A 26,317-nucleotide genomic window follows, 5' to 3' on the forward strand; every position below is an offset into this window, starting at 1 on the left:
AACCTATGATAAACTACATCTGTCAGGGAAGGAGGTTCTTTTGATAATATCTGTAGTTGCTCACAGGCATATCTATAATGTGGAGCAGTTTCAGTTGATTTACTGTTCTGGGATCACTTATCTCAATATCTGTCATTTCAATGTTTCAACTGAAAGAAAGAATGACATTACAATCTTCTTCAGTGAAACATTTTCAGAAGGCTGAGTTAAGTAATTTTGTCCTTTGTCTGTCATCTTCTGTTTCAGTGGCCATACAGTCATTGAAGGACTGAATACAAATTTCAGTGCAAATCCTGTCTTTATGTTAGACTAATCCTTCTTAGGAGACTACAAGTGGGTATTATAGACCATGAGCAGGGAAGAAGCAACAGAGAAGGTGAACAAACGGGTACATGAATATTTGCTCTCCATTTAGCATAATGTGTTCAGCTTGAGGGTATCCCGATTTTTATACCCAATAAGTTAATTACATTTTAAATGTCAGGCATTGAATTTCATTGTATACTTTGAATGTCACAATCATTTAATAAACTAGGTTTATTTTTTTACTTTCACAGCTAGACTGCAAGTACAACACTATAAAAATTTCAGTAACTGTTTCTTACCTCCGTGGAAGGATTAACACTGAGGCTTAACAGGCTTGAATCTGTGATACTGGACAGTACAGTTTCCATTAACTGATCCGTACCAACACATTTACTATCCTTATCACTTACAGTTCCTTGAGATGGTGCCACAACTTCAGCAAGAACTTCAGCAAATTCATGTGGAATTCTCTTGGCTGGAATGAAATATAGTAGCAATGATTATTAAATAGCTTATCAGCTGAAAAAAAGCGAATAAGAAATTAGAAACTACAATTTTTTGAAACAAAATTTGTCAACCAACAAGTAGAATATGCATCTCAGATGCAAACAGTAAGAACTATGACTGTAAAAACAATGAAAAGGAGGAGAATGGAACAAAAATATAATAAGTCAACATAAAAAGCAAAGAATGAGAACATTGAATAATATAAAATCCACAATGCTAATTCTATCTTGTCACCTAAAATCAAAACACATGTCTGTCAACCAACAAGTAGGATATCCATCTAGGTGCAAACAGTAAAAACTATGACTGTAAAAACAATGAAAAGGAGGAGGATGGGACAAAAATATAATAAGTCAAGCCCTCAGCTCCTTAGTTGAGATACAAAGAAACCAACATTTGCAGAATATGAAGAAAAGGACAACCTGAATGTGGAATACTCAGAATACAAGTGGATTATTGAACATAAAAAATGATCATAAGGCAATTCAAAACTATAGCACTTGACTTTTAATGCACAATTTCGGCAAAATGATGACAATGTACCTTGACAAACTCAGATTTAATGTCAAGTCCATTCTACATTATTAAAATGTAATGTTAATATACATACATTTGCATGTAAAAAGCATAAAATACAGAGATATCTAAAAAAAACATACAATCCAAAAAACAGCACTCCAGAAAAACAAGTTTTGCAGGAAAACTGGATTTTGCAAACTACAGTCACCACAGAAGTGAGAGAGATGAATACATTCTCATAAAAATACCAAATTAGAAGTTGCTATCATTTATTACTGAAATTGCTCTGAACTTGATAATGAAGACATGACATATCTAAAACTGATTAATAATTATCAAACAACAGTGTTTTACAGAAATGAACACACTTAATGCTGAAACCATGAAAATTGAGAAAATTAAAAATTATTTTTGCATTTTGAATTACAAGTGCCAAACAGGAAAGAACTTTGCATTCAGTGGTGAAGTTTAGTTGAATAATGTATTAAAGCATGCAGACTTATAAACCAGACTAAAACGGATACAGAGATTTATTATTTAAATATAAATATTTCAGAGAGACTTGTCCATCTTGCTGTAAGTCTGGTAATTTGTTCGCAGAGGAGTGATTGAGTGTGGTGGGAGAACCACCTGCACAGCAGATGCACAATATGGCCAAAGGTACAGCAAGAAAAACATGTTACAAACACAACACTTCTCACCAGCTATTTTTGAAACATTTATTAGGGCTAATAACACATGGTTTGTTTAACATTGTGAGACCTCAAGTTTCTCCTGGGGATGCACTGTCGACAACCGCCAATAGGTGTACATGCTGTAATTTTCAAGGCAGTTTTGCATTGAAAAATACACGGCGTGCATCTGTCGAAATATCAGCGATTGTCAATTATGTCAACCCAGATGTATTCATTTTTACGTGTACAGATTTTACGGTCCAACAGTATGTTTAAGGTATATCCATTTGGCAGTCCGTGCTTTCACTTAAAACACACAACCTCTGCTTATGGGTTTTTAAGTATACTGTCAATGCCCTACCTCTCGCATCACAGGGATGCTATCTAAACCTTATCACAAACTTCCTCCCAGTTTGTCTGATATAAATTTCATCATAGTCAGGATAGTTTACTTTGTACACTCCTGGGCCATTGTATTTGTTCCATTTCTCCTGTTATCTACTTCTTAAGTTACCTCTGATTTGAAAACCTCTACTGATGTTGACTTTCCTGAAGATATACACAATTCAGAGTTCTTACCATTAAATATTACTGCTGCATATCTCCCATTGTCCTTATGTACTATATGATAAAAAGTATCTAGATGCCCTATGTAATGCAGAATTGACCACTAGATATCAAGCGAGGTGGATACCCCAGTACAAAAGGAGGTGGGGTGTACTGTATTGTCACTACAGAAGCAGTAACAGCAGAATGGATCTGTCAGAAGACCTCAGTGACTTTGAACATGGACTGGTCATTGGATATCACCTGAATAACAAATCCATAATGGAATTTCAACTGTTCTAAAGCTGCGCAGGTTGTTTGTTAGTGATGGATTATGAAGTGGAACTGAGAAGGAACAATCACAGCTAAAGCAAGACCAGGCAGACCTCATGTACTGATGGTCAGGGGATGTCAAACACTGCAGAGGGTGGTCGGAAAAACAAACAAACAAACAAACAAACAAACGCGCGCACACACACACGCACACACACACACACACACACACACACACACACACACACACACACGAAATAAGTAGAAGGAAGCACTCGTAAGTTCCAAAGTGCTCCCATTAGTTCCACTAGGACCATGACTGTATGATGGGAGTTAAAAAGAAAGGTATACAATAGTCAAGCAGCTCCTCATGAGCAACACACTTCTGTAATCAGTGCTACTTGATACTTGAGATGGTGTAAAGAATGATGCCACTGGACAGTGAATGACTGAAAGTAAGTGTTTTGGAGTGATGAAATGCTATATCTTGTGGCAAACCAATGGAAGGGTTTGGGTTTGGCAAATGCCTGGAGAAAATTATATGGCATCAGGTGCAGTGCCAGTCGTGAAGTATGGAGGAGGTGATCTTATAGTACAGGGGTGTTCTTCATGGTTAGGGTCTGATCCTCTGATTATGCCAAAGAAAACATTAAATGTCGAAGGTTATGAACACATTTTACAGTATTCGGTTCTGCGTAGATTAGAGGACTAGTTTGGAATTGTTGATTGTTTCTATCAGAACAACAATTCACTCTGTCATAAAGCAACATATATGAAGTAATGGTTTGTGGATGATGACATTCCCAAAATGGACTAGCCTGCACAACATCCATCATCACTACTTTCTTTGGTTTTGATGCTTAAAGAAGAATTGGCTTCCATTGCTCCAAATATTCAGATAGCTCAGAGAAAGTGTCCCAGCAGAGTTCAAACTGTCATAAAGGTGAAGGGTGGACATAATACATTATTAATATCCACTAACAGGTGTCCGGATATTTTCAATCAGATAGTGTACACCAGTGGTCAAGTACCTTTTCTAAACTAAATTTCCTGATACATGTTGGCGCTTTCACTACTTCCGTATCCATCTGCACTCATTATCTGCATAATTATCTGAATTTCTTTCTGAATCCCATCCTCACCCGACAGTAATTCCCAGATTTTGCTTAGTGTGAATCTGAAGAAGGTGTACCTACATCTTCTGGGATGACATGAGTTTGCATTTATGATCACAGCAGTGTAAACTGTTTTTGTGTGTACATTTACTTTATGCTTCCAATTATCACTGGTAATTACAATGATCAAAAGGTTTATTCTTTCTCTTTTTCAAGTTCTACTTTAAAGTTAATTTAGGGAATATGGACTCATCTATTTAGCCACTTTCCATGTTTCACTGTCATTAACTCCGTTAACAACATAATACTGTTCAGATATGTTCCATAATAAACAACTTTCTTTTCTATGTCGTAGTTTGCTTCCTCCATTTTCGGTTTCCTATACCAGTATGTCTTTTATTTATTATGATGGGTTCACCTCTCCCAAATGCATTTTACAGCTACTGCCAGCTGTCTTCCCCCCCCCCTCCTCCCCCCCTGGTGGATTAACATATAGGCCCACTAACCTTTTACATTTTAAAATAATTGCGCTTACATATGACAAAAATTTTGGATTATGTTAAACAACTTGCTAGTTTAAATAAGCCTTAATAACAAAATTCGACAATACAAGCTTGGAAATATACATAGTTTACTTGGTGACTGAACGGCAATTTAACATTGGGTTTCTGTCTGGTATCATCTTCATGATTGTTCAAAATATTTTGAAGAAAGCTGTCAGAACGGAAATCTACAATACAATGTTTGAAACATTATTATTCTGAGAATGTTGTCAGCTTCTACTTAACCCTACCATATTTTCACCGCGAAAATACCGGGACCCCTGAAAATCTGTGATAAATTAATCAGCAGTTTCTTAAATACTGTAATGTGTGGGTCTCAGTATGTAAAACCTGACTCTACTCAAATTTCTTGTAGAAATTACAGGCAAGTATCAAGTCAACACTCCATTACTGTAATTAATGTGAAAGCTCTGTCGTCTTCAATATCTGAGCTTTGATTTAATGACACCTATTTAACAAAACATGTTGATATTGGGAATGTTGTACATTTTTAAACACATGTTTATACGAAAAAAAACATAAGCAGAATATCTAATAATGTGTGAAATACACTTCACAACAGTTTAAAAATTTAATTTAATCTATTTACTTAGTTACTTTTTGGCAAAAAAGAAGAACAAACCAACTTTTGTTTGTCTCATTTATTGTGCTGCAGCCTGCACAATATCAAAGTTCCCACTCTGTGCAATCAAATAGTACATGGCATTGCAAATTTTATATTAAACTTCTTAACTAAACTTTTTTTTCAAGGAAAGGTTATTTTTACTTTATGTTGGAAAAAAAGGTGCATTTGTGTGTAGACATAGCAGCAGTTTCACACAAATGACAACACACCACATCATCTGCCAACAAGACTACTTAAACTTTGTAGTCTGTCTTCTCTGACCACAGAAACAGCTAAAATGTTATAATAATAAGTGGGATAAAAGTCAATCCAGCACACCTCACTGCAAGAAATTGCAAAAATTATTTGCTTTTTAAATTAGAAAGACACGTGTCAAGGATATTCAGAACGTAATTGCGCCCCAGCTTAAAGTTCAGTGACGCAGGAAACAGAAGCCAAAAACGGGACTGTGCAGTTTTCTTTACGAGATGAATTCCAGCTGACAGGTGTGCTTCTACTGTTCACTGACAACAGAGAAATAGGTGACAATAAAATTAAATTATTCTGCATTGTCGTTCTTTCATAGCACAGTTCCGTCAAGTAATTCGAGTTGGTCAGTTCATCGCTCCATGTTTACAGGAAAAATCTTTGTGCTCATGAACCATGTTTAAAGTAAAAAGCTTTATGCCCATGTGCGGTGTAGTACGACTGGAACTGGATACAGTCTTTCTTTCTTTCTTTCCTTTTACAATTTTTTTTTCTTTTGTTTTGACTGTTGATGGACAATTTTGTAAGTGCCATAACATCAATAACAGTGAAAAAAGCAAACATGAAAAATTAAGGGGGGCGGCATTTTGCAAATCATTGAAGGAAAGGCAAGAACGAGACGCCAATGTTCTAAAAACGCTTGGAACAGTACATAAATTTTTCACAAAAGTTCAAGTAGTACTGGTACGGATGATATTTCTGGCACTGCAGCTGTTGTAAAAGAAGTAAATACAGATGAAACAAAAGTTAAAAATGAAGAAAAGCAAATTGTTCCTGATTTCGAGTTTTACAAAAAACTATATGACGAGTCAGATGTTACAAAAAGCAATAACCTCGTTAGTGATGATCCTGCAGAATGGTGGGTCAATGAATCGACAATCAACATTCTCTTACAAAGTGGCATTAATCATAAATCTACATCTACATCTATCTACATTTATACTCCGCAAGCCACCCAACGGTGTGTGGCGGAGGGCACTTTACGTGCCACTGTCATTACCTCTCTTTCCTGTTCCAGTCGCGTATGGTTCGCGGGAAGAACGACTGTCTGAAAGCCTCTGTGCGTGCTCTGATCTCTCTAATTTTACATTCGTGATCTCCTCGGGAGGTATAAGTAGGGGGACGCAATATATTCGATACCTCATCCAGAAACGCACCCTCTCGAAACCTGGCGAGCAAGCTACACCGCGATGCAGAGCGCCTCTCTTGCAGACTCTGCCACTTGAGCTTGTTAAACATCTCCGTAACGCTATCACGGTTACCAAATAACCCTGTGACGAAACGCGCCGCTCTTCTTTGAATCTTCTCTATCTCCTCCGTCAACCCGATCTGGTACGGATCCCACACTGATGAGCAATACTCAAGTATAGGTCAAACGAGTCTTTTGTAAGCCACCTCCTTTGTTGATGGACTACATTTTCTAAGGACTCTCCCAATGAATCTCAACCTGGTACCCGCCTTACCAGCAATTAATTTTATATGATCATTCCACTTCAAATCGTTCCGCACGCATACTCCCAGATATTTTACAGAAGTAACTGCTACCAGTGTTTGTTCCGCTATCATATAATCATACAATAAAGGATCCTTCTTTCTATGTATTCGCAATACATTACATTTGTCTATGTTAAGGGTCAGTTGCCACTCCCTGCACCAAGTGCCTATCCGCTGCAGATCTTCCTGCATTTCGCTACAATTTTCTAACGCTGCAACTTCTCTGTATACTACAGCATCATCCGCGAAAAGCCGCATGGAACTTCTGACACTATCTACTAGGTCATTTATATATATTGTGAAAAGCAATGGTCCCATAACACTCCCCTGTGGCACACCAGAGATTACTTTAAGGTCTGTAGATGTCTCTCCGTTGATAACAACATGCTGTGTTCTGTTTGCTAAAAACTCTTCAATCCAGCCACACAGCTGGTCTGATATTCCGTAGGCTCTTACTTTGTTTATCAGGCAACAGTGCGGAACTGTATCGAACGCCTTCCGGAAGTCAAGAAAAATAGCATCTACCTGGGAGCCTGTATCTAATATTTTCTGGGTCTCATGAACAAATAAAGCGAGTTGGGTCTCACATGATCGCTGTTTCCGGAATCCACGTTGATTCCTACATAGTAGATTCAGAGTTTCCAAAAACGACATGATATTCGAGCAAAAAACATGTTCTAAAATTCTACAACAGATCGACGTCAGAGATATAGGTCTATAGTTTTGCGCATCTGCTCGACAACCCTTCTTGAAGACTGGGACTATCTGTGCTCTTTTCCAATCATTTGGAACCTTCCGTTCCTCTAGAGACTTGCGGTACACGGCTGTTAGAAGGGGGGCAAGTTCTTTCGCGTACTCTGTGTAGAATCGAATTGGTATCCTGTCAGGTCCAGTGGACTTTCCTCTGTTGAGTGATTCCAGTTGCTTTTCTATTCCTTGGACACTTATTTCGATGTCAGCCATTTTTTCGTTTGTGCGAGGATTTAGAGAAGGAACTGCAGTGCGGTCTTCCTCTGTGAAACAGCTTTGGAAAAAGGTGTTTAGTATTTCAGCTTTACGATTGTCATCCTCTGTTTCAATGCCATCATCATCCCGGAGTGTCTGGATATGCTGTTTCGAGCCACTTACTGATTTAACGTAAGACCAGAACTTCCTAGGATTTTCTGTCAAGTCGGTACATAAATTTTACTTTAGAATTCACTGAACGCTTCACGCATAGCCCTCCTTACGCTAACTTTGACATCGTTTAGCTTCTGTTTGTCTGAGAGGTTTTGGCTGTGTTTGAACTTGCAGTGAAGCTCTCTTTGCTTTCGCAGTAGTTTCCTAACTTTGTTGTTGTACCACGGTGGGTTTTTCCCGTCCCTCACAGTTTTACTCGGCACGTACCTGTCTAAAACGGATTTTACGATTGCCATGAACTTTTTCCATAAACACTCAACATTGTCAGTGTCGGAACAGAAATTTTCGTTTTGATCTGTTAGGTAGTCTGAAATCTGCCTTCTATTACTCTTGCTAAACAGATAAACCTTCCGCCCTTTTTTTATATTCCTATTAACTTCAAAATTCAGGGATGCTGCAACGGCCTTATGATCACTGATTCCCTGTTCTGCACTTACAGAGTCAAAAAGTTCGGGTCTGTTTGTTACCAGTAGGTCCAAGGTGTTATCTCCACGAGTCGGTTCTCTGTTTAATTGCTCGAGGTAATTTTCGGATAATGCACTCAGTATAATGTCACTCGATGCTCTGTCCCTACCACCCGTCCTAAACATCTGAGTGTCCCAGTCTATATCTGGTAAATTGAAATCTCCACCTAAGACTATAACATGCTGAGAAAATTTATGTGAAATGTATTCCAAATTTTCTCTCAGTTGTTCTGCCACTAATGCTGCTGAGTCGGGGGTCGGTAAAAGGAGCCAATTATTAACCTAGCTCGGTTGTTGAGTGTAACCTCCACCCATAATAATTCACAGGAACTATCCACTTCTACTTCACTACAGGATAAACTACTACTAACAGCGACGAAGACTCCACCACCGGTTGCATGCAATCTATCCTTTCTAAACACCGTCTGTACCTTTGTAAAAATTTCGGCAGAATTTATCTCTGGCTTCAGCCAGCTTTCTGTACCTATAACGATTTCAGCTTCAGTGCATTCTATCAGCGCTTGAAGTTCCGGTACTTTACCAACGCAGCTTCGACAGTTTACAATTACAATACCGATTGCTGCTTGGTCCCCGCATGTTCTGACTTTGCCCCGCACCCGTTGAGGCTGTTGCCCTTTCTGTACTTGCCCGAGGCCATCTAACCTAAAAAAACTGCCCAGCCCACGCCACACAACCCCTGCTACCCGTGTAGCCGCTTGTTGCATGTAGTGGACTCCTGACCTATCCAGCGGAACCCGAAACCCCACCACCCTATGGCACAAGTCGAGGAATCTGCAGCCCACACGGTCGCAGAACCGTCTCAGCCTCTGATTCAGACCCTCCACTCGGCTCTGTACCAAAGGTCCACAGTCAGTCCTGTCGACGATGCTGCAGATGGTGAGCTCTGCTTTCATCCCGCTAGCAAGACTGGCAGTCTTCACCAAATCAGATAGCCGCCGGAAGCCAGAGAGGATTTCCTCCGATCCATAGCGACACACATCATTGGTGCCGACATGAGCGACCACCTGCAGATGGGTGCACCCTTTCCACATCTGGAATGACTCCCCCCGGTATGCACACGGAGTGCACTTTGGTCTTCTTCCCCTCCCTTGCTGCCATATCCCTAAGGGGCCCCATTACGCGCCATGCAATGCTGAGTTTTCTAATCCAAGAATATCAATAGGCAATAAAACCAGATATTTGAACAAAAATGTATTTTACCGTAAACTTTTAAATGATGAATCAACTTTGCATGATTTTCTAGTATACTTCTGTAGAACCAGTGCTGTTTTTTGTGCACCATGTAAATTGTTTGGAGATAAGGCCGCGATTGCTACTAATGGTCTTGCAGATTGGAAAAATATTTCTAATATTTTATCTCATCATGAGAACTCACTTGAACACAAAAATTCTGAGTTATCACTTTTAACAAGAAAAAGACACTTGGATCAATAGATAACCACTTCGAGTCATATGTTGAGACAGAAAAAAATGTACTGGTGCAGTGTGTTGAAAAGGGTGTTCGCAGTAGTGAAGAAGCTAACAAGTCATGGACTTCCCCAACATGGACACGTTGAAACATTCCATTCATTACATAATGGTCAATTTATGATGTCTCTTGAACTTATAGCTGAGTTTGATCCTTTTCTCGCAGAGCACATTGAACGATATGGAGATCAAGGGCAGGGACATACAAATTATCTTTCTTCAACAATCTGTGATGAAATAATAGAGCTTCTTTCTGAACAAATAAAAAGAACCATGGACCTTGCTGTTGGTGGGGAGGCTTGCGTGCCTCAGCGATACAGATAGCCGTACCGTAGGTGCAACCACAATGGAGGGGTATCTGTTAAGAGGCCAGACAAACAAGTGGTTCCTGAAGGGGGGCAGCAGCCTTCTCAGTAGTTGCAGGGGCAACAGTCTGGATGATTGACTGATCTGGCCTTGTAACACTAACCAAAACAGCCATGTTGTGCTGGTACTGCGAACGGTTGAAAGCAAGGGGAAACTACAGCCGTAATTTTTCCTGAGGGCATGCAGCTTTACTGTATGGTTAATGATGATGGCGTCCTCTTGGGTAAAATGTTCCGGAGGTAAAATAGTCCCCCATTCGGCTCTCCGGAAGGGACTACTCAAGAGGACGACGTTATCAGGAGAAAGAAAACTGGCGTTTAATGGATTGGAGCGTGAAATGTCAGATCCCTTAATCGGGCAGGTAGGTTAGAAAACTTAAAAAGGGAAATGGATACGTTAACGTTAGATATAGTGGGAATTAGTGAAGTTCGTTGGCAGGAGGAACAAGACTTTTGGTCAGGCGAATACAGGGTTATAAATACAAAGTCAAATAGGTGTAATGCAGGAGTAGGTTTAATAATGAATAAAAAAATAGGAATGCGGGTAAGCTACTACAAACAGCATAGTGAATGCATTATCGTGGCCAAGATACACACGAAGCCCACACCTACTACAGTAGTACAAGTTTATATGCCAACTAGGTCTGCAGATGACGAAGAAATTGAAGAAATGTATGATGAAATAAAAGAAATTATTCAGATAGTGAAGGGAGATGAAAATTTAATAGTCATGGGTGACTGGAATTCGGTAGTAGGAAAAGGGAGAGAAAGAAACGTAGTAGGTGAATATGGATTGGGGGTAAGAAATGAAAGAGGAAGCTGCCTGGTAGAATTTTGCACAAAGCACAACTTTATCATTGGTAACACTTGGTTCAAGAATCATAAAAGAAGGTTGTATACATGGAAGAAGCCTGGAGATACTAAAAGGTATCAGATAGATTATATAATGGTAAGACAGAGATTTAGGAACCAGGTTTTAAATTGTAAGACAGTTCCAGGGGCAGATGTGGACTCTGACCACAATCTATTGCTTATGAACTGTAGATTAAAACTGAACAAACTGCAAAAAGGCGGGAATTTAAGGAGATGGGACCTGGATAAACTGAAAGAACCAGTGGTTATAGAGAGTTTCAGGGAGAGCGTTAGGGAACAAATGGCAGGAATGGGGGAAAGAAATACAGTAGAAGAAGAATGGGTAGCTTTGAGGGATGAAGTAGTGAAGGCAGCCGAGGATCAAGTAGGTAAAAAGACGAGGGCTAGTAGAAATCCTTGGGTAACAGAAGAAATATTTAATTTAATTGATGAACGGAGAAAATATAAAAATGCAGTAAATGAAGCAGGCAAAAAGGAATACAAACGTCTCAAAAATGAGATCGACAGGAAGTGCAAAATGGCTAAGCAGGCATGGCTAGAGGATAAATGTAAGGATGTAGAGGCTTATCTCACTAGGGGTAAGATAGATACTGCCTACAGGAAAATTAAAGAGACCTTTGGAGGAAAGAGAACCACTTGTATGAATATCAAGAGCTCAGATGGAAACCCAGTTCTAAGCAAAGAGGGGAAAGCAGAAAGGTGGAAGGAGTATATAGAGGGTCTATACAAGGGTGATGTACTTGAGGACAATATTATGGAAATGGAAGAGGATGTAGATGAAGATGAAATGGGAGATACGATACTGCGTGAAGAGTTTGACAGAGCACTGAAAGACCTGAGTCGAAACCAAGGCCCCCGGTGTAGACAACATTCCATTGGAACTACTGACGGCCTTGGGAGAGCCAGTCCTGACAAAACTCTACCATCTGGTGAGCAAGATGTATGAGACAGGGGAAATACCCTCAGACTTCAAGAAGAATATAATAATTCCAATCCCAAAGAAAGTAGGTGTTGACAGATGTGAAAATTACCGAACTATCAGTTTAATAAGTCACGGCTGCAAAATACTAACACTAATTCTTTACAGACGAATGGAAAAACTAGTAGAAGCCGACCTCGGGGAAGATTCCGTAGAAATATTGGAACACGTGAGGCAATACTGACCCTACGGCTTATCTTAGAAGCTCGATTAAGGAAAGGCAAACCTACGTTTCTAGCATTTGTAGACTTAGAGAAAGCTTTTGACAATGTTGATTGGAATACTCTCTTTCAAATTCTGAAGATGGCAGGGGTAAAATATAGGGAGCGAAAGGCTATTTACAATTTGTATAGAAACCAGATGGCAGTTATAAGAGTTGAGGGGCATAAAAGGGAAGCAGTGGTTGGGAAGGGAGTGAGACAGGGTTGTAGCCTCTCCTCGATGTTATTCAATCTGTATATTGAGCAAGCAGTGAAAGAAACAAAAGAAAAATTCTGAGTAGGTATTAAAATCCATGGAGAAGAAATAAAAACTTTGAGGTTCGCCGATGACATTGTAATTCTGTCAGAGACAGCAAAGGACCTGGAAGAGCAGTTGAACAGAGTGGATAGTGTCTTGAAAGGAGGATATAAGATGAACATCAACAAAAGCAAAACAAGGATAATGGAATGTAGACTAATTAAGTCGGGTGATGCTGAGGGAATTAGATTAGGAAATGAGACACTTAAGTAGTAAAGGAGTTTTGCTATTTGGGGAGCAAAATATCTGATGATGGTCGAAGTAGAGAGGATATAAAATGTAGACTGGCAACGGGAAGGAAAGCGTTTCTGAAGAAGAGAAATTTGTTAACATTGAGTATAGATTTAAGTGTTAGGAAGTCGTTTCTGAAAGTATTTGTATGGGGTGTAGCCATGTATGGAAGTGAAACATGGATGATAAATAGTTTAGACAAGGAGAGAATAGAAGCTTTCGAAATGTGGTGCTACAGAAGAATGCTGAAGATTAGATGGGTAGATCACATAACTAATGAGGAGGTGTTGAATAGGATTGGGGAGAAGATAAGTTTGTGGTACAACTTGACTAGAAGAAGGGATCGGTTGGTAGGACGTGTTCTGAGGCATCAAGGGATCACCAATTTAGTACTGGAGGGCACCGTGGAGGGTAAAAATCGCAGAGGGAGACCAAGAGATGAATACACCAAGCAGATTCCGAAGGATGTAGGTTGCAGTAGGTACTGGGAGATGAAGAAGCTTGCACAGGATAGAGTAGCATGGAGAGCTGCATCAAACCAGTCTCAGGACTGAAGACCACAACAACAAAAAGAATTATCATAAGTGAAATAAAATAAGCCAAATATTTCCCTGCGATAGTAGATTCTACTGTGGACATTTCACATATTGATCAATTATCTTTCGTATTAAGATATGTGAATGAGAATGGTGAACCTGTTGAACGTTTCCTTCTGTTTTTATCAAGCCCAGGAAACAAGTCCAAAAACTTAGCTGAGGTCGTACTAAAAGTCCTGTCTACAAATTCCATTGATATTACTGACTGTAGAGGTCAGTCATATGACAACAAAAGCAATATGTCAGGAACCTACACTGGTTTGCAGGCACACATTAATGAACGAAATCCGAAAGCGCATCATGTGCGTTGTGCAGCACACTCTTTGAATTTAGTTAGCACTAGTGTGGTCTGAGGCGTCTGCTTCTACACAGCATTGGGATAAACTTTTTTCTTTCATGAAACCAGGAAGCAAAACGGTAAAAAGTTTATCAAAAACACGTTGGTCAGAAAGAGAGGAAGTGTGTGTATATCTATATGAAAACTAGGAGGGTGTTACCAATGCCCTCACACATATTGCCAATAATATGTTTGAAAAACCACTTGCATGAAATGGGGCTTTAGCTTTATTGAGTCAGCTCAGCAGACTAGAAACAGTATTCATAATGACAGTTTGCAAGGACATACTCCACAGATTTAATAGTGTAAATCAGAAATTGCAAAGTATAAATATTGATACTAAAATAGTGCATGAATTATATGAATCACTTGTAGGATTTATTGCATCTATTCTTGGCATGTTCGACTATTATGAAAATAAATCCATGGAGATTGTGACTGATATAGACTATGAATGCACCTATAAAAGATTACGAAAATGCAAACTTCATGGTGACAAAGAAGCAGACTCTGAAGAAGTTTTTCTGACTGGAAGGGAAAAATTTAGAGTTGAAACATTTCTCCCAGTACTCAACAAGTTGTATGTTGAATTAGTGAGGAGGAAGGAAAGCTATAGAACACTGTTTGACTCCCTCACGGTCTTCAGTAACCTTAATGACAGTTCACCAGACAATACTGCTGAATATGCAGCAAAACTCCAAGCATCATATAACACAGATTTAGATCCTTTCTTCCCTAGTGAATGTGTACATTTTGTGGAACTTTTGAAATCTTCTGACATTAGTCATATACCAGTCGAAATGAGTAAATTTTTACGAAAAGAGAGGTTAAAGTCTGTGTTTCCGAATGTTGACATTGCTCTTAGAATATTTTTATGTATGACACTTACAAATTGTTCAGCAGATCACGCGTTAAAGGCTCTTAAAAGACTGAAATCATACCTATGTTCTACGTTGTCTGAGGAGAGATTGAACGCCTTGTCCATTCTTCACACCGAAGCCGACCTCCTACCCGATAACCATCTGAACTACGAAGATATCATCAATGAGTTTTCTGCCGTCAAAGCCAGATGCTAATTATGCTGACTGGTGAGTTTGTTTATTTATTCACATTAGTTTTAAAAATTTAAGATTATGATGTGATTTTTATTATAACTTAGAGCAGTTTCATTGGATTTACAAACTATGTATTACCTGTAATTCTTCATTTACCTGTTTATTTTCCAATTGCCAATGGCAGAATGCGGAACTAAACCTCGTTTACTTGCAGACATGACCAAAGGCGCGCGACAATACTAAACAATACCTGAGTGACCCAGGCCGCTCATCACTGAACAGTCACATCATACTGATACTGTAGTATATTTCAACTGATGCGTATTCTAGGCATCTGCTGAAATGTATAGTTATCACGGAAATATACATTATCCGAGAGCACGCTGAGATGAAAAAATGTTAATAAATAATGTAGCTCAGTTCTGTTGATAAATACTTAAAAGCTTTGATAATACCGTTAGAAAGAGCTATGGTGAGTGCAGTACCTGCAGTAAAAAACTGTTCAGCCCTCACATGGATTAAATGTATTGTGTACACTTATTATGCAGCATCTAGCTCCTCACACCCTAATGCGTTACAAGTTAACTATTAGATTATAAAACAAATTTGATTTTTCCACACTAGTCTGTAAAATTATGTAATAGCAAATTCAGTTCTGTGTTTTTTCGTCTGTGTTTAGTTATTAGTTAGTGCACCGAAATCTCTATTTCATTTTCATTTCTCATGCTAATACCAAACATGTTTTTTTTTATCTGCTACACATTCAAGTTATTAGATCATAAAACGACAGTTTAATTTTAATTTTAGACACATCTCTATAAAAGTACGTATTAATTTCTAATGTATGACATGTTTGCATCAATTTTTATATCGTAACACAACTATTTTATTTTCATTTTCAATGATTTCATGTAAAAGAACATATTAAAATTGAATGTAAACAAAATTCCATTGTCTCCTACACGCTCTGCTGATTTTTAGGCCATAAAAAAAGAGATATTTTCCTTGTGTTCATTTCTGTTGTCTTTTGACAGAAGAATGTGTTAACACATTGCAGTTTTGAGTTTCTTTTATCCACTGCCGTACACCAAGTACAGTTGGGGAACAATATTACATTTTGATTGAGCGCGACTAGACCGCTGACATGTCCTTCAGAACAACAAACAGCAGAGTAATTAATGAAGAATTTAAGAAAGGGAGTGTGAGTGGTTGTACCAGAATGACATCCAAAAACTCTGACGGTCATGGAATAATTTAGACAAGGTATCTATACCTACATCAACAGCCATACTCTGTAAACCACCGTGAAGAGCATGGCAGAAGGTACGTACCATTGTGTGAGTTGTTAGGGTTCTTTTCCATTTCATTCACACGTGGAGCATGGGAGGAATGATTGTTTGAATGTCTCTGTGCGTGCTGTAATTATTCTGATCTGTCCTCATGAGTCCTATGTGAGTGATACATAGGGAGTTGTAGGGTATTCCTAGATTCATCATTTAAAGCTGGTTCTTGAAACTTTGTTAGAAGCCTTTCTCAGGATGCTTTAAGCCTGCCTTCCAGAGTCAGCCAGTTCAGTTTCTTCACCATCACTGTAACACTCTCCCATGGATCAAACAAACCAGTGACTATTCATGCTGCTCTTTTCTGTATATGTTCAATATCTCCTGTTAGTCCTATTTTGTACAGGTCGCACACACTTGAGCAGTATTCTAGAATGGGTTGCACAGTGATTTGTAAGCAGTCTCCTCTCCTTTGTAGACTGACAGCACTTCGCCAACATTCTACCAATAATACGAAGTCTACCACCTGCTTTACACACAACTGAGCCCATGTGATCATTCCATTTCATATCTCTACAAAGTGTTACTCCCAGATATTTGTATGAGTTGGCTGATTCCAATGATGACTTACTGATATTATAGTCACAGGATACTATGTCTTTTGGTTTTGTAAAGGGCACAGTTTCACATTTCTGAACATTTAAAACAGGTTGCCAATGTGTGCACCACTTTGAAACTTCATCAAGATTTGACTAAATAGTTACACAGCTTCTTTCAGACAGTACTTCATTATAAATAACTGCATCATTTGTGAAAATATGAGGTTATTATTAATATTATCCACAAGGTCATTAATATACAACATGAACAGCAAGGGTCCCAATACACTTCTCTGGGACGTACTCGAAGTTACTTCTGCATCCAATGATGGCTCTCCCATCAAAGATACCATTCTCTGTACTCCATCCCAAAAAGTCCTCAATACAGAAACAAATTTTACTTGAAACCCCTTATGATTGAACTTTAGACAATAAGCATATATTTGGTACTGAGTCAAATGCTTTTCAAAAATTTAGAAGCACTGCATTCAGCTGGCTACCCCAATCCAAAGCTTTCAGTATGTCCTACGAGAAAAATGCGAGTTGAATTTCACACATTTGGTGTTTTCGAATCCATTCTGTGCAAGATACTCATTATGTTTTACCTCAGAATATGTTATGAGACTCTGCAACAAGTTGATGTCAAAGATACTGGATGGTAGCTTTGTGTATCACTTCTACTACCCTTCGTGTAGACAGGTGTGACCTGTGCTTTTTTCCAATTACTGGGCATGGCTCTTTGTTTGAGGAATCTACAACAGATTACTGTTAGAAGAGGCACTAACTCTGTAATAAATTCAATATAGAACCTGATAGAGAGTCCATTGGGCTCTGGAGCTTTGTTCAGTTTTCATGATTTCTGCAGTTTCTCAACACCACTGACACTAATGCTGATTTCACTCATCTCTTCATTGGTATGAGGATTAAATCGGGGGAACTCTCCTGGGTTTTCCTCTGTGAAGGAACATTTGGAAACAGAGTTAAGTATTTCAACTTTTCCTTTGCTACCCTCAGTTTCAGTTTCCGCCTCATTCACTAGGGACTGAACACTAACATTGGTGCCAGTAACAGCCTTGGGATTTGTGAAATATCATTTGACAATATTCTGCTACAGTAGTCACTGAAGGCATCAAGCATTGCTCTCTTGACAGTCAAACGTGTTTCATCATCACCTCTATATCTGTAGTCTTATGCTTTGTTTTACACCTATTATGCATTAGCCGCTGTTCCTTTAGAAGTTTCTTTAGAGTGACTGTATACTATGGAAGTTCTGTCCCATTATGAACTGGGTGCATACCTATCTAGTACATGGTCAACTATTATTTTAAACTTGAGCCATAGTTCCTCTGCATACTCCTGACCCATGCTGAAAGTTCAAGCTCCTCACTGAGATATGACACAACTGACTTATTATCTAGTTTAGTGAACATACATCTCTCTCTCTCTCTCTGCTTGTTTTAGTTGTCCTTTGTACTTTGGCAACCATTATTACCACAAACGCATCATGGTCACTGATATCAGTTTCGATGCAGACACCCTCAAAGACTATTTGTTGCCATTAGATGCAATATATTTTCATCATGAGTGGGATTATTAAATATCTGTTCTAGGTAGTTTTCAGAGAAGGCATTTACTAAAGTTTCACTGTGACAAATACATCACCTCCCTTCCCATTAGTCTATTCTTTTAATATACATTGAAATTATCCCCAAATGTCTCCTCTATGAATTACAGGTTTCAACCAGCTTTCTGTAACTAGTAATTAGTTACACATCACCGATTAACATACTTTTACAGCATATATTGTGAGATTTTGTTGTTGTTCGGTTTAACCATTCTGTATACATTAGTGTTTAGTTGCCATTTCTAGGACTAGTCTTGCTTACACATGATTCAGTTTGTTGCACATAAGAAACACATGTTGATTTTAAGACTGTTTCAATACTTCATGGAAATCATTAGTGTTCTCTACTGTGAAGAACAAACTTGTATATATGTACAATAATAAATGAGGGAATGTTTTTGAAAGTTAATGTCTAATGAGTAAAATAATGACCATACCAATCAATTATTATACTCCACCAGGATTGCACTTCTACAAAAATGTTAGCAATTTCTGTAGTAATTATATTCTGTTCCAGCACTACAACAAGAATTCTTATGTATTGTAATTTTTCTGGGTGCACAATAATGCTGAACATGGGCAAAACTGAGATGTCGTGCAATGATATAGAACACTTTTAAAAACACTTTTAAAAACTTTTAAAGAATACTGCATTGCCTGGAAATATTGTGTCATCTATGGGCATTACTGACAATATCCTTGCCAGTCTCTAACATTCTGGTCTCTGGATACCTTTTTGTTCACTGTTCACTGTTGATTTTGTGTTCAAAATGAGTTCAAAACAAGATGAAAGATTATTCTTATTAGAGAGCATCAAAAGCTATAAATCTTTGCTGGCACTGTGGGATGCTACAGTAAATGGGTACAAAAAACAGAAATATTACCCTACAGCCACAAAGGATCATGTTTAACAAATTATTTTATGATGCAAAGTTATGAATAGAAGTAAATACAGTTATTCATTGGTGTACATATGAGGGTTGGAACTTAAATAGTGGCAACTATTTATTCACAACCAATACAAAAAGAGTTACACGTTTGCACATGTTTGCAACTGTTACTGTCCTTCAAAGCAGTCACCAGCGTTGTGTAGAACTCATTGCCAGCGAAGTGGAAAGTGTAGTATACCATTAGCGGAGCCTGTTCTGTTTCTGGTGTGAATGGAGTGGTCTAAATTTATGGTGATCCTCATGTACGACTGTGATGGTGTTATCCTAATGCATTATGTTCCTCCATGGCAGACCAACAATGCACAGTATTACTGTTCATTTTTGGAGCGTCACCTGCAACCAGCTTTGTGAAAGAAGCGGTGACACTTTCTGAGCAACCCACCCATCATTTTGCACAACAATGCACAGGAGCATACAGTGCAAGCTGGGGCTGCTCTGTTCGGTCGATGGGACTGGGAAGTACTGTACCATCCACCATACTCTCTGGACTTAAGTCCTTGTGACTTCGATTTGATTCTGAAGATGAAGGAACAACTTCGTGGCATTCACTTCACAACTGTTTCAGAGATTCAACAGGCGGTAGACTGCTCCATTCGCGCCATCAATAAAACAGGCTCTGCTAATGGTATACTATACTTTCCACATTGCTGGCAAGAGGTTCTACACAATCCTGGTGACTACTTTGAAGGACAGTAACAGGTGCAAACAAGTAACTCTTTTGGATGGGTTGTGAATAGATAATTGCAACTATTTAACATTACTTACACCAACATAATCCTTTGCTGCACATATTATTGTATAGGTGACAGACTCCTCGTCAATATTATGAAGAGGATAGATTCCTTATCACAATGGAGAGGAAATGTTGGGTTCCAGACAGGCACAACGAAGACTTCTATGCATTTAAGTTTTCTGCCAAAAGGCTATCTTTCTAAACACACACACATTCATGCAAGCATAACTCACACACAAATGACCACTGTTTCTTGCCACTTATGCTGGCCTAAGTGGTCAGACATAATGGTCAAGTGTGTATGGGTTGTGAATATATGTGTGTGTGTGTGTGTGTGTGTGTGTGTGTGTGTGTTTGTGTGTGTGTGTGTGTGTGTGTGTTTTTACTGGCGCATTACTGGTGCAAAGAGTGCTCGCTGTGTATATTGGTTTCATGAAATGATCTCTGCAACAACTGCTCAGCATAAATTTTGTATTGAATATGCTAAAGAACCTCCAAGCAGGCCTACAATTTGTTCTTGGCACAAGAACATTGTTGAGACTGGTAGTTCACTGCGACACAATAAATCACCATGTTGCCCACAGTCCACCAAAATCAACACAACTTGCACATTGCGAGACTGGCATTCCACAAAAGATTGTTTGGCAAGTACTGTGAAGACATTTACACTTGAAACCATACAGTTTCACAATGGAAAAGCACATTAGTGATGCAGATAAGGCTGCTCATGGGGATTCTGTGCAGAAATGTTGCATCAGATAGAGGGTGACAATAGACTCTTGAACGTCATAATCTACTGCGATGAGTCAAAATTTCATATCAGTGGCATGGTGAACACCACAACTGCAGAATATGGGACAGATAAAATCCACACACAACCCTGGAACGTGTTTGCAACAGCCCCAAAGTTAATGTGTTTCATGACCTTAGCAAATTGAAAGTGTATGACCCTTTCTTCTTTATGGAGAAAACTGTCACTTGTATTGTGTATCTGGATATGCTTGAAAACTTTTAAATTCCACAGATCAATGAAGCTGAGATGGGGTAGTTTACTAGCAGCAAGACAATGCGCCACCTCATTTCCTCATGGAAGTTTGAGGTTTCCTTGATAATCACTTCCCAGGTTTGGTGGATCGATTGTGAAAGGCCTATCTCATGACCGCCTCACTCCCCAGACATGACACCACTGGATTTCTTTCTGTGAAGTTTCATCTACAACCTTGTGTATGTTCCTCCCCTACCAAACAATTTAGCCGACCTGAAACATTGAATCTACATTGCCTTTGCACAAGTTATGCCCGATTTGCTTAGTTACGCCCGATTTGCTTCAACGAGAGTGGGAAGAAATCAATTACTGGTGGCGTGTTTTCCCCCATCAAACCAAAATGACACTTGATACTTTTATGTGAAACTTGAGGTTGTTAGCTACAAAATTGGACATCTACTGATTCTAAAAATTATCTCAATAAATTTCTATATCATTCCAAATTTGTAAAGTCCTTTTTGACTCAAATGTTATATTTGCGGTAAAAAGTGGTGCAAATGAGAGTCATAACTTTAGTTCATGGTATGTACATAGTGATATTAACACTATATTGTTGTTGGGGTCTTCAGTCCCAATACCAGTTTGATGCAGTTCTCCAAGATAGGCAATACTGTGCAACACGCTTTATTTCCGCATAGCTACTGCAACTTACATCCTTTGTAATCTGTTTATTGTTTATTGTTATCCCTCTACAATTTTTACTCACCACACTTCCCCCCATGAACAAACTCTCTATTCCTTGATGCCTCAGGATGCATACTATCAACTTAACCATACTTTAAGCAACTTTGACATAAGTTTCTTTTCTCCCCATTTTGGTTCAGTACATTTTCCTTAATTATGTACCCATCTAATCATCAGTAGTCTTTGTGGCCATATATTTCAGCAGCTTCTATTCTCTTCTTGTCTATATTGTTTAGCATTCACACTTCACTTCTGTGCAAGGCTGCACTTCAGACAATTACTTTCACAATGTATTTCCTAACCCTTACATCTATATCTACATGGATACTCTGCAAATCACACTTAGGTGCCTGGCAGAGGGTTCATCGAACCACCTTCACAATAATTCTCTATTATTCCAGTCCTGAAAAACTCCAGAAAAAGCAAAAACCTATATCTTTTCGTGCAAGCTCTGATTTCCCTTATTTTATTATGATGATTGTTTCTCCCTATGTAGGTTGGCATCAACAGAATATTTTCACATTCGGAGGAGAAAATTGGTAATTAAAATTTAGTGAGAAGATTCCTCTGAAACGAAAAATGCCTTTGTTTTAATGGTGTCCACCCCAAATCCTGTATCACGTCAAAAACATTCTCTCCCCTACTTTGCGACAATACAAAAAGTGCTGCTCTTCTTTGAACTTTCTTGTTTTCTGAACAAATGTAGAACTCATGTGGATGACCTCACACTTTTCACGATTTAGAGTCAATTGCCAATTTTCACAGCATACAGATATCTTTTCTAAACCATGTTACAATTTGTTTTGACCTTCTGATGACTTCAGTACATGATAAATGACAGCATCATCTGCAAACAAACTAAGATGGCTGCTCAGATTGTATCCTACATCATTTATATAGATAAGGAACAGCAGAGGGTCTGTAACACTACCGTGAGGAATGCCAGAAATCACTTCCATTATACTCAATGACTTCCCATCAGTTACTATGAACTGTGACCTCTCTGATAGGAAATCACGAATCCAGTCATATAACTGAGACAATATTCCGTAAGCACTCAGTTTCAGTAAAAGCTGCTTGGGTGTTACAGTGTCAAAAGTCTTCTGGATATCTAGAAATACGGAATCAATTTGAAATCCCTTGTCAATGGCACTCAACACTTTGTGTTAGTAAAGAGCTAATTGTGTTTCACAAGAACAGTGCTTTCTAAATCGGTATTGATTGTGTGTCAATACACCAGTATCTTTCCATAATTCATAGTGTTTCAACACAATAAACGATCCAAAATCTTGCTGCATATTGACGTTAATGATATGAGCCTGTAATTTAGTGGATTACTCTTCTTGTGCAACTTTCCAGTCTTTGGGTATGGAATTAGCGTAGAGGGAGTTGTTGTACAAGATTGTTAAATATGGAACTATTGCATCAGCATACTCTGAAAAGAAGCTAATTGTTATACAGTCTGGCCTGAAAGACTTGCTTTTATTAACAAACTTAATTTGTTTCACTACTGTGAAGATATCTACTTCTAAGTTATTCATGTTGGAAGCTGTTCTTGACAGTGGCGGCTGCTGTGAAAGAGGACATGATCACCCTAACTTTTGACACCTTGAGGATTTATTGGTTATTTTTCTTTGAATGCTGTTAAACATAATGTAGATGAGGTAACCTGAAATACACATTATTAAATCAACTGCGCTGTGCTACATATTTCTCCTCTAGGCTCAGTGAAATTTGGCATAATGTTCACGAGCACATTCAAAGATGGTGTCCTTTTGGCCCTTATGGCTCTCATCACCTCAGTTGTATTCTACTCAAGTTACCTCATTGGTAGATAGTACTACTAGAATTTAATCATTTCTGCAAATGGCAGTTTGTGTTTGGAGTTGGTTGTCTACTGTGCATGAATCAGCTTTCCTGTGGAGTGTCAAGATGAACTCTGTTGAATCTGTATTAAGTGCTAACAGAAAAGAAAATTACCAGGAAAAGTTAGCCGCAAAGAAACTAGGGCATACCAGACCAGGTCCGTTGTCTGAGGAAGTGACAAAATCACGTAAGAGTGACTACTAGCAAATATTTAACAAAGAAGCATACATTGTTCTTTGGATACAACTTAAGAATGCCTGTCCTCGCGAGGACAAAATGCATATTACGATGGGCTGGTTCAGTTGGGTTGTTTTGGGGGAAGAGACCAAACAGAGAGGTCATCGGTCAAATCAAATTAGGGAAGAACGGGGAAGGAAGTCGGCCGTGCCCTTCCAAAGGAACCATCTCGGCATTTGCCTGGAGCGATTTAGGGAAATCACAGAAAACCTAAATCAGGATGGCCGGACGCGGGATTGAACCATCGTCCTCCTGAATGCGAGTCCAGTGTGCTAACCACTGCGCCACCTTGCTCGGCTTGATGGGCTGGTTCAGCCTTGGTACAGGAACACAAACATGTTACCAGAATGGAACTCGACAAGAATGCCAAGACTTTGCTCACTCACCACCTGTACCTGGCTTTCACTCTCCCAGCACACACCTGGGAGTGGCTGGATGGCAACACGTACACCAGCAGTGAGCTCCACAAGAAGAAAGCCACCAACAAATAGTGCCAGAAGTTCCTCAGACTTCCAGGCGGATGTCAACAGGAGGAGAAAGTCAGCAATATTAAGACCATCATCAACCTGACAGAGAGAGCACTGGATGAGTCAACAATCTCCATGCTGTCGAAAGGCCTGAATACTGCTGCGACTCCAAGACTGTTACCAAAACGTGACATCATCAGCGACGCTGAGCAAGCCATACGTGGACTCCTGCTGAGAGCAGCCGAGGGATTGAGAAGGGAGACCAGCAGGGTACTCGAGAAAGCAAGAATGCCAAAGAACAACATTACGGCAGAAGAGCGCAAGGCACTGTTGAACCTTCATGATGACAAGGGTATAGTGGTCTTAGCAGCAGAAAAAGGGAATGCAACAGTCCTACTTAAGCCAGAAGATTACTGGTAGAAGATCGACACCTTACTATAAGATCCAGCATACAAAGAAGTGGGGAAAGACGCAACTGCTTCTGTTATGCGCCAAGACCATCAATCTTCTCAAAAGCTCAGTACTTGACAGAAACACCATCAGGAAGCTTTACCCTCGGGCACCGGCTCCATCGTGACTGTATGGCCTCCTGAAGCTCCATAATGAGAATGTCCCACTACGTCCTATATTGAACACCATAAATTCTTCGACGTATGGTGTAGCCAAGCATCTAGCACAGCTGTTAAAACCACTCGTGGGTCACTGCCCTCACCATGTCAATAACTCGACCAAATTTGTTAAAGTTACTCCAAGGGTTACGCCTGGACGAGAAGGATCTACTAGTCAGCTTTGACGTCACTTCTCTTTTCACCCCAGTGCCGCTGGATGATTCCTTAGCTCTACTTGAAGATTACTTAGATGAGGACCACACTCAGACTCTTTTGTCTTGTGTTAACCATAACATACTTCAAATGTGGTGGGAAATTCTATGAACAAACAGATGGTGTTGTAATGGGTTTTCCCCCTGGCCCCAGGTATTGTCAACTTGTACATGGAGCACTTTGAAGATATGGCTCTGAACACCGCCTGCCTACAGATACATAGATGACACTTTTGTGGTGTGGCCCCTTGGCAAGGAAAAACTACAGGAGTTCCTACGCCATCTCAATGGCATACATGACAGCATCAAATTCACCATGGAGGTAGAAGAGAATGGTTGCCTTCCCCTCTTGGATATTTTGATCAAGAAAAATCCAGACAGTACATTGGGACACTCGGTCCACAGGAATAAGACGCACACGGACTTATATCTCAATGCTTGGAGCTGCCACCATCCAGCACAACGTAACTGCATCCCTTAGTACAAAGAGCCAGGTCAATCTGTGACAGTGAGAGTTCGCCGCGTGAGTTAGCACATCTGCGGGAAACCTTCCGAAAGAACGGCTACACTGAGACACATATAAGACACGCCTTGCATGCAGACAAGAGGCGGGAGGAAAAACCAGAAGATGATGAAGCAAAATGTGTGGCGTTTCTGCCATTTGCTGGACAGCCAACAGCCAAGATTGCAAGAATATTAAAGAAGCACGAAATAATGACCATCTTTCGAACACCAAAAAAACTCAAAGATATACTTGGCTCAACCAAAGACCAGCTGGGGTTGCAGATGCTGGGCATTTACAGTATTGAGTGCGAATGTGGGATGGAATATATCGGGCAGAGACAATGATGTATCTCCCAGCACTGTACTGAACACATCAGGAACGTACAACTAGGACAGACAAACAAGTCTGTGGTAGCGGAACATAGCATTATCGAGGGACACACCTTCGAATTCGAAAAAAACGAAGAATCTGTGCAGCGCCAACAGTTTCTGGGACTTGATCTTCGAAGAGGCAGTGGAGATATGTCTGCACAACAATTTAGTAAACAGGGATA

General features: G+C 39.4%; 1 protein-coding gene across 1 annotated transcript in view; it reads right to left on the minus strand.

The window, feature by feature from the left end:
- The window catches only part of LOC126162516 (uncharacterized), a 427,861-nt gene that overhangs the window by 24,244 nt on the left and 377,300 nt on the right, over window positions 1–26,317 (minus strand). Inside the window, exon 29 of the mRNA XM_049919080.1 lies at window positions 606–781. Within this exon, the coding sequence (XP_049775037.1) occupies window positions 606–781 (176 nt within the window). The remainder of the gene's footprint in view (window positions 1–605; window positions 782–26,317) is intronic.

The sequence above is a fragment of the Schistocerca cancellata genome, chromosome 2 (genome assembly GCF_023864275.1).
Source record: "Schistocerca cancellata isolate TAMUIC-IGC-003103 chromosome 2, iqSchCanc2.1, whole genome shotgun sequence".
Classification (NCBI taxonomy): Eukaryota; Metazoa; Arthropoda; class Insecta; order Orthoptera; family Acrididae; genus Schistocerca; species Schistocerca cancellata.